We start from the raw sequence: 12994 nt of genomic DNA on the forward strand, positions 1-12994 counted from the left end.
CTTCCTAAAACTTAAAAATTATGCATGCTACATAGGGGGTGGCTAAGAATTTTAGAAAAGCTAAAGTGGGACATGTCTCAAACAAGATTGGGAAACACTGTTTGTGAACCTTTAACACGTCGACTTTGTTGTAACCAGTAAATCTTTTTTCACAGAACTCTCAGCGGTGTTATGGCAGCGGCTCCTACGCATGGGTTTAGGCGGTGGTCCACCAGTTATGGCAATAGCGTTATATATGATATTTGGAGTTTGGGCCTTTTTCACGATCGCTATCCTTGTGCTTATGGAGGGACTCTCTGCGTTCCTTCATACACTTAGATTACACTGGTGAGCGTTATATTAAACTTATCTTTTCTTAAATTTTTGAAAAAGATTTATTGACATAATCAAAGTTTAAAACTTTCTTACACAATCATTTGGCATTAGAAGCAATTATGGAACGACCTCAACGTTCTTAATAACATTGAAGAATTAAAAATATGTTTGGTAAATATTCTAGTAGTGCACACCATGTGTGTGTCTTAAAGTTTCATTTATCTAGAATATAGAAAGACCAATCATTCCACCAAAAAAGGCATTTAACCTTTTACTTACCACTGTTGTATAATTTTCATTATTATTAAAAGCAATAACTGTTTTGCAGGGTGGAGTTCATGAGTAAATTCTACGAAGGCCAAGGTTACGCTTTCTTGCCATTCTCTTTCGCGGTGATCCTGGAACATGATGAGGAGGACGTAAAGGTTAAGCCTACTGCTACTCAATGACACATATATAATACAGAGCATAGCTCACAAGATACATTACACTCAGATATAGAACATAGAACTTGGTCCAGACATTTTATTGACGAGTGATGGTCGGTGATTGATATGATGATCGTGAATGTTGATTTAACAAGAATAAGATTGAATAAAAATTTAACTTATGTTTAATTAAGAAAATGTTTTGTTGCATGAATTCCTATTTTATAAGAGTTAAAAATAGCAGATTTGAAAACGTATATAGCTTTATATAACTTTGATATATGACAAAAACTTTGTTGAGAACATAGAATTGGTTATAAATATTCGTATCAAAGCCAAAACATTAAAGCTTGCAGATTCAATGATTTAGTACATTCATTAAAAAAATTAGTAAATTATAATTCGTAGATATGTTATACGATCATCACTGCCGTACAAATTGAATAATTTTAGTTTTATTAATAGTAAAGTATACTATAAGAACATTTTGGGATTGAATTGTATATTTAAGATTATATTTAGTAATTTAATATATTCATGGCAATGCACTCAAAGACGGTAAGTTATACAGTTTTAATCATAATAATTGTACCTAAATTCTGATAATACTTAAATCTGAAAACATATGGTCTTGTAAATACACTCAAATTGTCAATTCACTTAATAACATTTTTTAAATTAGATTGAGCGTAATTTAGAATTAAAGTTTTACCAAAGACTAGTTATGTAACTTAGTGCCTTGGCTATATTTCGGAACTTCGATAAAATGTGTAACTCTGACGATTTAGGAAATCACCACGATTATAAAACTAAGAAAGCCTAAATAATCAAAATGTACAGCCTTCGCTCGTACAAGTCTGATAAGAGGCGTATATTTTATACTTACTGATATGTATTAGTTGATTTAAGTGAGATTGCTTTGAGACACAAAAATAACAATTAAGATAAAACTAACTTGGCCTTGTGGCTCCAGCGTGCGCCAATGGACTGTCTGTCCACACATTCAACACTGGCTCGTATAGTGAAATATATTGAGGAAACCAGCATGCCTTATATTAAAAAGCAGACGTGTGTCAGGCTCAGGAAACTGAAAACCTGCTTGCTTAATATAAAAAGCAAAAGAATCACGAAACAGACGCAAATATCTGGAATAACTAAATTATTTAAAAGAAACGACTAGAAAACCAAAGACGCAGGTTGCATGCAGTTGATATTTTCATGTATGGTTCCGTAACGGATTCTTCAGCCCCATATTTAGATAGAGACTTTAATCACTAAATAATAAGAATTTATACTTTTACAATAAATTATTTATTGGAAAACTTGACAGAATTTGTCTGCTTTTTTGTTACACGGAGGCCTACAGAGCTCTAAATCCGATAAGTGTACATCGAATTCAATTCATACAGTGAACTGTTTATCCAACGATGGTATGACTTCTTAGGCTACAATTTCTACAGGCTTTGCAAACTTAGTGCCTGGCTATGTTGCTGCACGCTAAGCGCGCATTCTTACAAGGCTTCTTTTCACATAACTCCGTAAGGGTATGCTAAGTGTTAGTGGCACACTTGTGTATAAATAAGTTTTTATCCTCCATTTAGAGTTGTAGCGTCACTGGAATTTTATTGTTTTTAATCACAGCTATTTAACAATCGACACGTTTCAGGACCAAAATCGGGGCCTTATTGTTTTAACATATCGTTAATAAAAAAGTATTTTATAGAAGTGCCTTTTATTTCCATTAAATGTAATAGTAATCGCATTACTTCTGATCTAATGAGTAGAAATTCAAACTGAATCTTACGTTAAAGGTTTTTCGAGTAGCTATAATACATCTTCAGATCGCACTAGAAGTTTTGCAATTACTGTATATAGTATTATTCATATAAATTAATATTTAATCCATATAATCTTATGAAATGAATCGAGAAATAGGTTTCTCGAAGATGTTTTCGACAATAAACATATAAATTATAATTTTTATTGTAATTTAAAGTACATAGTTAAACTACTATAAAGTAAAAGTATTCACAACAGTCACATTCACACAATTTGTTTATTATCTGTTTATACAATTCTAAAAAGCTTTACCATACAAAAACTCCCTAAACATCCGACATTTGTCGTCACCCAAATTGCGTCCTTTTTCACTTTTTACACTTTCGAAGACCTCAACGTCATAATTATAAACTATTTCAAACGTTTTTGAGCGACTTGCCATTTTTTAATATTAATTGAAATTGTTTTATTTGATGTTAAAATATCTGGAATATTATCGATTACCATAGCAACGCTTTAAAGTTTTTGTAAATATTTGTAATTAAAGTATATATGGAGTCAATTACAGGGCATGAAAAACTAAAAGATTGTTCGTATAGGATTATTGAATTTTCTTCAAATTCGCCAAGTTGTTTCAATTACAAGAGAAAGTTCAAAGGATTATGAATTTTGTCGTTGTCTCAACTAGTAAAACTTTGCCGATTCTATTGTTATTTTAGCTTGATAAATTATTGTGTTTTTTTTAAATCCAATCACGATGTGACTATGATGTGACAATCTCTAATAAAATAACTGTTACGAGGGCAATTCTATCGTTGCTGTGGTAACCGAAGCAAACATAGACACAGTTTATGAGGTCTTCATAAGTCGAAGAAGCGCTTTAAGCGCTTTGGCGCGTCGCTAGGAGCAACCATGCTTCTGCATCCAAGATGAGTAACGCGCTACATCAGCCTGAGTGACAGTGCGTCTTGTTTTTTCTATGGCGGTTTCTAAATCCGACTTGGAGACTGGAGCTTCCAACTCAGAGCGCTTTAAGCGACGAATTTCTTCAGGAGTTTTACCGGCAATCTTTCGCCGCATTGTCATCATCGAAGCATCTCTGAAACACATTCAATAATTCGGTCCTATTTGATAGATTAGTATTTGAAGTTTTGTTAAAATTATTAAAATGCAAATTATTACTGTATATTAGTACAAAATCACTACAAAAATAACACACATCCTACTATGAGTAACTCATCTTTATAGCATAGTCATTAAACTAGGATTAAAGGAATAAAATGTGCCCTAATGTGGTACCGTGTCTGATGCGAAAGTAACGTTTATTGTTGCAGTAGAATGGTTACCATTGAAAAACGGTGCAATTTTAGACCTCTCTTTGCAATAAGGGGAATGTGAGCGCAGTGTTGGCCTAGTAGCTTTAGCGTGCGACTTGGGTTGTATGTCTATGTGCGCATTTAACATTCGCTCGAACGGTGAAAACCTCGAGAGGAAACCGTGCCTTAGACCCTAAAAGCCGAAAGCGTGTGTCGGTCATAAGAGGCTGATCACCTACTCAACTATTAGGTTGACAAATGATCCAAAAACAGATTCAGAAATCAGAGGCCCAGAACTAAAAAGGTGTTAGCGAAACTGGTTTCATTTCTTTAATAAGGGAGTGATTTATACCACACGTTAAAAAAGAAATGAGATGTTTCAATAAATATTACCTGCATAAATTACAAATATCAGATCCACTGTAGCCTTCCAACTTAACAGCGAGATCAGAAAGATTTACATCATTAGATAACGCCACCTCTCGGAGACATAGTTTCAGCAATTTTACTGTTGTCGATTCTAAAACATATCAATTTCAAGGTACACTCATCACAATTTTACTTTTCTCGTCTCTTTTCATCACATCGTAGACATAATTCGTCAGAAAAAGACAAATGACTACTCTTGTAACATAATGACTGTAGAATAATGCAATCAGACTGTTTCTATAATGATGGGAATGCCGAGTCATTATTTCACTATAATACCGAATTGTATAATACTACCGGTATATATTACTATATAATATATACCGGTAGTATTATACAATTCTTCCAATACCTTGGGAATTAAAAAAAATACATATTGATACAATATACCTTGTACATATTAATAAAATATAATAGTAATATACGTTTGAGACGAAACCTAACCCAAGACAAGCGTTATGAAATACTTACAAAAAAGTATAATCCAATAATCAATAAACAGATGACGATTCCACACTCCCAGAGTTCTGACAATAATACTTTTAAAAAAAACATACCATCAGGGAGGCCTACATATATCCTCTTCTCAAATCGTCGCCTGAAGGCTTCGTCGATGTCCCACGGGTGGTTGGTGGCAGCCAGGACCATTACCACTTTATCTTGATTACTAAAATATTAACACACCTACCATTACATGTTGTATAAGCGTGCTATGCTCCAACAAATGTTTCTTTCCATGTGCTCTAATATTTGTCGTAATTTTCAGTGATCATGGTTTAGTAATTAGCACGCTTTAGATGTTATCATCGTCACTCTCATCCTAACAGGACCCTCACAAACACTGGTAAGATAATCTAACTCCGGATATAAACAATAATTAATTAAATATATTTTCATTAGGCCAAAATATATATATATATTCTAAATAAATAAATTATGAGTTGTCGACATACATCAAAAGATAAGAACTTGTTAAATGTAGCCTAGTAATATAAAGTACCAAATACATATTGTCAAATTGTTTATATTCGGAAAGACCGTGGCACACTTTAACATAAGTTACTTAGAATTGTTAGATATAATGTAGACATGTAGGAAATGGAACGTGCGTGCATCAATCTCCCAAAGTTCGTTATTAAATTATAAGTATTATTTCAATTAAAATAGTTATTAGGACTTGAGACCTATGGCGGTCTAACCAGCATAACTCATATTACGTAGTGTTTATTATGATTTGCGGTATGAATTTTCCTTTGGTTTTTTAAAGAAATTTATGTACGCACAATGGAGCAGCGAGTCCATCCATTTGTATGAGAAGTTCAGCTTTGAAACGTCTCGAGGCTTCGTGTTCAGAATCAGCACCGCGGACTGCACACAGCGAATCCACTTCATCTAGAAATATCGTACTTGGAGCATAGAAGGCGGCCTGAAGGAATTTAAATACAAAATATTAAACAAACTTTGTATCGTATTAAAATTACTGAATCTTTATTAAAAATTCCATTAATCTTATATAAGTATATTTTTAAATCACATTATATTACTCGCAATACACTTCACAAATAAGTAAATAAGAGTCCACAAAACTTTTAAGTTGCGAGAGTAAACAGGAAAATGAGAGCTTGTAGACGCTGGACTGTTCGAGTCTATAACACAGCATAAACGTTATCTTTTGGTAGCGGTGATAATTGTCCGGAACGTACAATCTTAAAGCCATCGTAATATGGACGCACTTTTGGGTATATAATAAAAATAACATTAACTCAACTTTTTTTTTTAGTTAGAGGAAAGGCTTTCCGCACAGTTCGTGGGACTCTCTCTCTCTCTGTGTTTTCTCGACTCGAGTATAACACACTAACAACTGAATCTTATTTGATATTGTGAATAGTACTGAATAAAATTGCTTTAAATATACATATAAAAAACAATCACTGTCTAAACGTGATTAAATAATAATAAAAGGAATCGCACCATATCAAAAAGCAATCGAACAAGTTTCTCTGAATCACCACGGTATTTAGAAGTGAGGGTGGCAGAGGACACGTTGAAGAATGTTGTTCTGCACTCGGTAGCGACAGCACGAGCTAACAATGTCTTTCCCGTCCCAGGTGGTCCTGTGAGTAGTACACCTTTCCATGGACGACGGATACCCTAAAAGCAATTGGTATCTTTTATTAATAGCACAAAATGTATTTATTCTAGACTTAAAATTTAAATTTAAAATGTTACGTCCAATTTTTTTACTATTTGTTTTTCATAAGATTTAATATACGCGTTATAATTATATGATAGACGTTAAGCATGTTACACATCTTAGCACTAAGTGTCGACTCTGAAAATTATGGAGATTTACGGCCGCTTTCTACTCAAACCCCATCCGATGTTTACTACTAGAGATGAATATTTCAATCCATTTCTCATAAAATACTTTTCAACCAATCGATGGATCGTTTTCGTAAAATATCTTTGTATTCAAGAAATCGATTTTTGACCTATATCAATCTAAATTTGCGAAAATCTGGATTGGACATAATTTTTAATACTTCGAGCATAACAAACTTCCCTTGTTTGATATATACAACTTCGTTTAACACATATAATTTTAAGTCCCATAAACATATAAATGTGTGAATATTTTTAACTTGTATTGAATACGAACATCAATAGTCTTAAGACACCTGTTTGACCTTATTTATTAAATTCATAACAATAACATTTTACATTGCTATTTTACATTTAGCGTCAGATATCAGTAAATAATTAAATATATTCATGAATATGCATTAAATACCAGCTAAAAAGGCTAGACAAGTATAAAATTTCTGAGAGACATAAATATATTTACAGACTTATTCGCAGCCATTTGACCCACTTCCCAAAATGTTCACGTAAGTTATAATTAAGCATGCAGCGTGAATGGACAGCCTTATGTAATCGCTCACGCGAATCTCAGCTTTCAAATTCGACTCAAGTGGCTATAATTGCCATTCTCAATATCTTTAAGAATTACAATTAAAACCCGGATGTTTCATGGCTGCTCTGCTAATACATATGTCAAGCTGTTTAGTGACAATCACAAACATGTACGTGAAATAAATATTTGGGTGTTGTTCCCACGTTCAATCTGAGACAATTATTTGTTTTTATTTAATTTTATTATTATTTATTACTTAAGATATCATGTGGAATATGGTGTAATGGTTGCAGCTCCTCACAAACGTTGTGTAAAACAAAAAAACTTTATTTAAATTAAAAAGAGTGGCGGAGTCTATTGCCAGTAAATCTCTTCCGTTCTACGCCCTTGATTTGAGAACTGGCAGTAAATGTAAAATTAGAAGCATTTAATGTACATTTCTTTTTTTGTCGTACATAAGTGTACATTGTGTTACTTATATGAATAAATGATTTTTGACTTTGACTTAGATTTTTTTAATTATATTATTAGCTGACCAAAGATTCTGAATACCCCAAAGAAATTTTAAATTTACTACAGTTTCTTATGTGCACACAATATGAGTGTTAGAAATTTTGAGTAGGGGCCTATTAATAAAATAATATGATAAAAATATTTTCCTCCTACCTTGAAATAATCAGGCATAACAAGTGGAAGAACCATTGCCTCTTGGAGAACAGACTTCGCATCATCCAACCCGATCACATCTTTCCAACGAACATCCGGGTTCCTCTGCAGTATATCTCTTTCAAGCGTTTCCACTAAATGAATTTCGTATCCCGTTGCATCAAAGACCTTCTCATCTCGCTCCAGCAATGCATCACCATCAGCTGACACATCTGACTTCCGTTGAACCGGCTTAATTGGAACTAAGTGACGTCTTCGTGGTGCCCTGTCAACTGACCGGGTCTTTCTTCCACTACCCATTGAGCTGGAGGAGGCTTTTCGGGTGACAATCGAAGGTAACGATGGCTGTATGTCAGGGTCTCTCTTACGAAGCGTAGTCGCCCATTTTTCTGTGGTAGGGTCAGTAGGTTTGGTTTGTGTCTGGTCGAATGATGTCTCTTGGAACTTATTGACTGGCGTAGGGCGAACAACTGGGGAAAAAAGAACCTTCATAATTTTTTTTCTTTTGAATAACTAAATACTAGTATTCTTAATACAGAAGAAGTGCATGTTTCAGGATTTTAATGCTTTGTTTTAACTACTTATTAATTTTAGCTAATGTAAGTGAAACGAGTTCGTATATTGTTTTCAAAAGTATACAATTGGTCTTTTGCCATCAAATTAACCTTGAGTGGGTGGATGTTTGGTACCATTGCCTTGGTGTGTATGGGGATTTTTTGCTCTCTCCCTCCTTGCATCGCTCCTGTCTGCCCTCAGGCCATCTCTTGGTGGCTCATTACCCTTTCTATCACCGCGTGTGCTCATGACCCGAGCAAAACCGAAGGGCTGCATGCTTTCCACCATCATGCGATCCATCATTCTGGCCATGTGATGAAATCCGGAACTTGGGCTAGGATAAGAGAATGATGCTTACTTATTTAAGATCTAGATTTAAAAAGTAGCCAAAACATAAACAAAATGTTACAAAATAAAAACACATCATTATTGTGTCTGATGTATCTTTGATCAAGTGTCGCAAATGTGTATTGAACATTTTAAGAGTAAACCGGAAACAAGACGGAAGCCTTGTTGTATACTTTGAAAGATATAATATTGTAATAGAAATTATTTAATTCACCATGTATACTTTTTAAATATGTTATCAGTACCAGAAAGCTACTATAGCTATCGCTACTAGAAAAATATCGTGTAATTTTTCCCAAAACTCTAGGTTAAATCTTATCTTTCATGTTCTTTACATTTACCCTTTCTAATTGTGAAGGCTTGATGAAAGTACTACAAAGTACATACCCAAAAAACGGATCGTTATTGAAAAATTGGCGTACACCATTTATATTCGGAATCAACGAGTCTCCAAAAGAAAAATCCATTTTCCGTCGTATTGCTCTTATTATTTTCAGGTACATAAGTGATAATTTGTGTTATTATTATTTTACGTGGGCATAATTTCGTGTATAACTATTTTTTTGTGACATTTGGACGTTGAAAATGGTGTGCCATTTGACAAGACTGTTTTGATCCTGTCGCCATGGTAACGGGCAAGCGGAAACTTGGCGGAAACCGACCTTTGTGCGTATTTGTCGTAAGTATTCCTTGTAGTCAATTTATGAATAAGACCTTTATTACCATGAGGTAAGGGTTAAATTCTAAAATCCTGGATTTCAAAAAGTCCAATGATATAGTGACCTACATCTACGGAGGTTTTATTGTATGACTAAGGCAAGGGGTGTGATGACATTTATTACTCTCGTGCTCAAAATCACTACTAATATATATAATAAATATAAAAAAAAATTATTATAATACGAAAATTAAGTAGGTATAATAATTACAACAAAAAAATATAGCATCGGTGGGCAAAGTCATGTTAAGTGATACTTACAAGTACTCATAGACACTCACATTGCCAGACTCGCGAGTGCATTGCCCTCCTTTTAAGTTTAAGTACACAAAAAACAATAACAATGGAGAATTACAGAGCGGTGGGTATCGCCTATAAAAAAAATATTTTAAAAAGTTCATGACCCGGCGCAAGTTTAAGAGAATGTATTACCTTTACAGTAAGGTTATTGAACTTATTGTTTACATTTTTCAGGAACTGAAATGTGTGCCAAGGTTCAACGACCTGACGGTAATAATACTTGTCCGTTAGGACATGAGGTCGTGGACTTTCGGAAATAATTGGAAGTAAAGGTTATAGAAGTGATATGGTCCTAATGGTTTTTTAATTCATCAGTGTATAGAGTAAAAATATATTTTTATATTTGTTTCAAAACACAGTAGGTTACCGATTTTATAAGTTTATTACTAACTCGGTAACAAACATTTTAAAAACAAAATATAGCTTGTTTTCTCAAGGATAATGCACCATTCTGATTGTGAAAGAATTTTTGAAATTGGTGCAGTTGTTTAGAAGTTCATTTCTTACAAAGTCTTATATTCCTCTTCTATAGTCTATAGTCCTCTATATATATAGATTCTATAGTCCTCTTTAATATTGGTATAAATAAAAATTATTATTGTTGATTGACACCTACGGGCAGTTAGCCCTGGACCACTTAAAGCAAGGTCAAAAAGTAAAATCATTTATCTCCGATTAAAGCCCACTCACAATTGAGTTCGTTAAATTTTCATGTTATCATGACTTTTATTCTTATTATTATGACCTTATCATAACCCTTGGTATTGGCCTATGTGTACCTATTTTTTCGTGCTTTTCTTATCTGATCATCCTCCAGATCTAAGGCATGTTTCCTTAAAAAAAATTCCTTGTCCGAGCGAGTGTTATATGCACTCATTCGGGGTTCAAACCTACAATAACTGGATTATCGTATGGTGAAGGCCTAGTGTATAAAACCGTCCATTGCAACTATAGTTTAATTATTAAAAGGCTTGAAAGAACCGCTGTTCTCTGTGCTGTATCGGAAGCTTGCAATTTCCTATGAAAAATACTGGAATGATGCCATAAAACTGACATTAAATATATATCATGAACTAACTATAAAGACAAAAATGCATCGAATCGATTATGACCATTCAGTATAATTGCATTAGGGACAGCGAGCACGTTCACTAATACGTCTAGACATATTATGGGTTTTTAATTATTGTGAAATATTATTATTGCTTTGACTCACGATTCCTTTGGGTGTGTATTTTGGCTTTCCAAGATAATTTTAATTGTATTAAGTGATTAGAAATTCTTTAGCATTGTAAGTGCATTTTTTATTCAAAATTAATTCATTAGAAGTCCACCACAGGGCTTGCGAACTTTCAGGCATGTTTACCGTTAATCCGTTTTTCAATTTTATGGAATTTCTTGAGCAATATGCTTGTCTGTCTGCCTGTCTTGGGGAATATTATCAGGAATATTTATTTGGAACCTCTAAGTGATACCTCCTATGGAGTGTTTTGTCTCTTAACAATTTATATAATATCAAAATTAAAACACTACTACCTACTAAAACTACTCTTCAATTCTAAATCATTATGCGCCAAACATACCTATAGTATACATCGATTACAGTTACATTTTTAACGATTCATTGCGTGTTGAACGTACGTGATTGAAATCGCTATAATAGTCCTTGTACATAACCATTGTCCTTGGTCATAAGTAAAATTTATAAAACCGCGAAAAGGTAGGAAGCATTATTCTTACAGTTGGTAAGCCAAGGACTCGAGACTCAAGGTAAATATAATAATATATAGTAGTTGTTTGTAGATTTTTAATGTGTTTTCATGAGTTTGTTTTTGCTTCTCCATGACGTTTAGAATTTCAGCGTTCAAGTTGATAACTTTATTATTTTAAAGTCGTATCATAGAAGAGGATTTTATTTACAAACCAAAGTAGTTATTACCAAACAAATGTAACATACCCTGATTTAGATTATATTATTCTGTAAAATAAATAAATAAATTTTTTTATGCTGTGCTGGTCAATTGGGGTTATATAAACAGACTACCACACTCGTATCTATTAGTTTTTTTTTTAACTTTGATCTTGGACATTTTGTGGTAAGAAAGATGTTTTGTTGACTAATATGTCAAAACTATTTTACAATTCACATTGGTCATAAATTGGTCATTTAAATGACCAAACGTTGATTGAAATATCGTTATTCGTTGGATGATTTAATATGGTCACGAAATATGAGTTGGGCTACGACGTATACGTAAAGATTGCCTCAAATACTTCATTTTATGTGGTTAACAGAACGGTTAATCCATTACATTTTGTAAACTCCGATATATCTAATAATACTCATATTTAATTAATAAATATTTAAATTACGAATCAGTACAATATGACAAAAACAGTCACTCTTTTTTTTTGTTACAGAAGCAAACGGGCAGGAGGCTCACCTGATGTTAAGTGATACTCACTACTAGACACTCGCACCGCCAGACGGCTTGCCAGCTTGCTACCGGCCTTTTAAGAATTGGTACGCTCTTTTCTCGAAGGACTCTAAGTCGAATTGGTTCGGAAATACTTCAGTTGGCAGCTGGTTTCACAGTCTGTCGCGCACCACAAGCGCGGCAGCAATTGCATACCTACTTATTGTAATACAATTTAAAAAATTGAACATAAATAAACTTACCAACCAACATCCCAGGTTGAATGAAATGCCGGATGCGCGGACATAGCTCCCAAGGGAACATCGAACCCAAACTCAATCTTGACATCATCAGCACTACGAAACCATGAGCGCGACGAGCCCGCGTCCATTTTTGTTGATTGTGCGTCGTTTGACATTATTTTAAACTTAATAATATTAAAGTTTAAATACGAAAACGAACTGAAAACATATTTAACACGTCTTAACACAAGTCTTTACCAATCAGTCAAACCAATTTAAGTTAGATGTATATAGCTAGTTAATTGTGTAAATAAACAATATTTGGATACTGAATAATTAAAAAATGCATTTTTATATAAATTAAAAATTATCTTCGCTTAATGAATATATCTATTTGTTAATTTATATAAAAATATAAATATAAAACGTATTTATTGAAAACACCTTACAATCCGCCATGAATGCACCCAACCATATATCGTAGCAGCGTAGCACGTCTACGACAAGTCTACGAGTGTACGTCCGCGTCCAAACAACACTGAATTTTAACTACTGGCGATTAGGACA

The 12994-nt window shown here is 33.5% G+C and overlaps 2 protein-coding genes across 5 annotated transcripts in view; one reads left to right on the forward strand and one right to left on the reverse strand.

Moving 5' to 3' along the window:
* The window catches only part of LOC123710656 (V-type proton ATPase 116 kDa subunit a1-like), a 30604-nt gene extending 29093 nt beyond the window's left edge, over nt 1–1511 (forward strand). Inside the window, exons 13-14 of the mRNA XM_045662693.1 lie at nt 156–327; nt 644–1511. Of these exons, the coding sequence (XP_045518649.1) occupies nt 156–327; nt 644–764 (293 nt within the window). The 3' untranslated portion in view covers nt 765–1511. The remainder of the gene's footprint in view (nt 1–155; nt 328–643) is intronic.
* Nucleotides 1512–2344: 833 nt separating this feature from the next.
* On the reverse strand, nt 2345–12972 carry LOC123710658 (katanin p60 ATPase-containing subunit A1-like). 4 transcript variants are annotated; one of them, XM_045662697.1, is made up of 9 exons: nt 12872–12972; nt 12449–12646; nt 8513–8736; nt 7848–8317; nt 6239–6418; nt 5551–5693; nt 4825–4934; nt 4232–4358; nt 2345–3621 (listed from the first exon to the last, which is right to left on the reverse strand). In XM_045662697.1, exons 2-9 carry the CDS (start codon nt 12601–12603, stop codon nt 3423–3425), a joined length of 1608 nt encoding a protein of 535 aa, XP_045518653.1. In that variant the 5' UTR covers nt 12604–12646; nt 12872–12972; the 3' UTR covers nt 2345–3422. The 4 variants fall into 4 exon arrangements, with proteins under 4 accessions (XP_045518653.1, XP_045518652.1, XP_045518651.1 ...); XM_045662696.1 differs by having other exon boundaries at nt 8537–8736; nt 12877–12948; XM_045662695.1 differs by having other exon boundaries at nt 12877–12948.
* Nucleotides 12973–12994: the final 22 nt, after the last annotated feature.

This window comes from Pieris brassicae, chromosome 6, assembly GCF_905147105.1.
Source record: "Pieris brassicae chromosome 6, ilPieBrab1.1, whole genome shotgun sequence".
Taxonomy (NCBI): Eukaryota; Metazoa; Arthropoda; class Insecta; order Lepidoptera; family Pieridae; genus Pieris; species Pieris brassicae.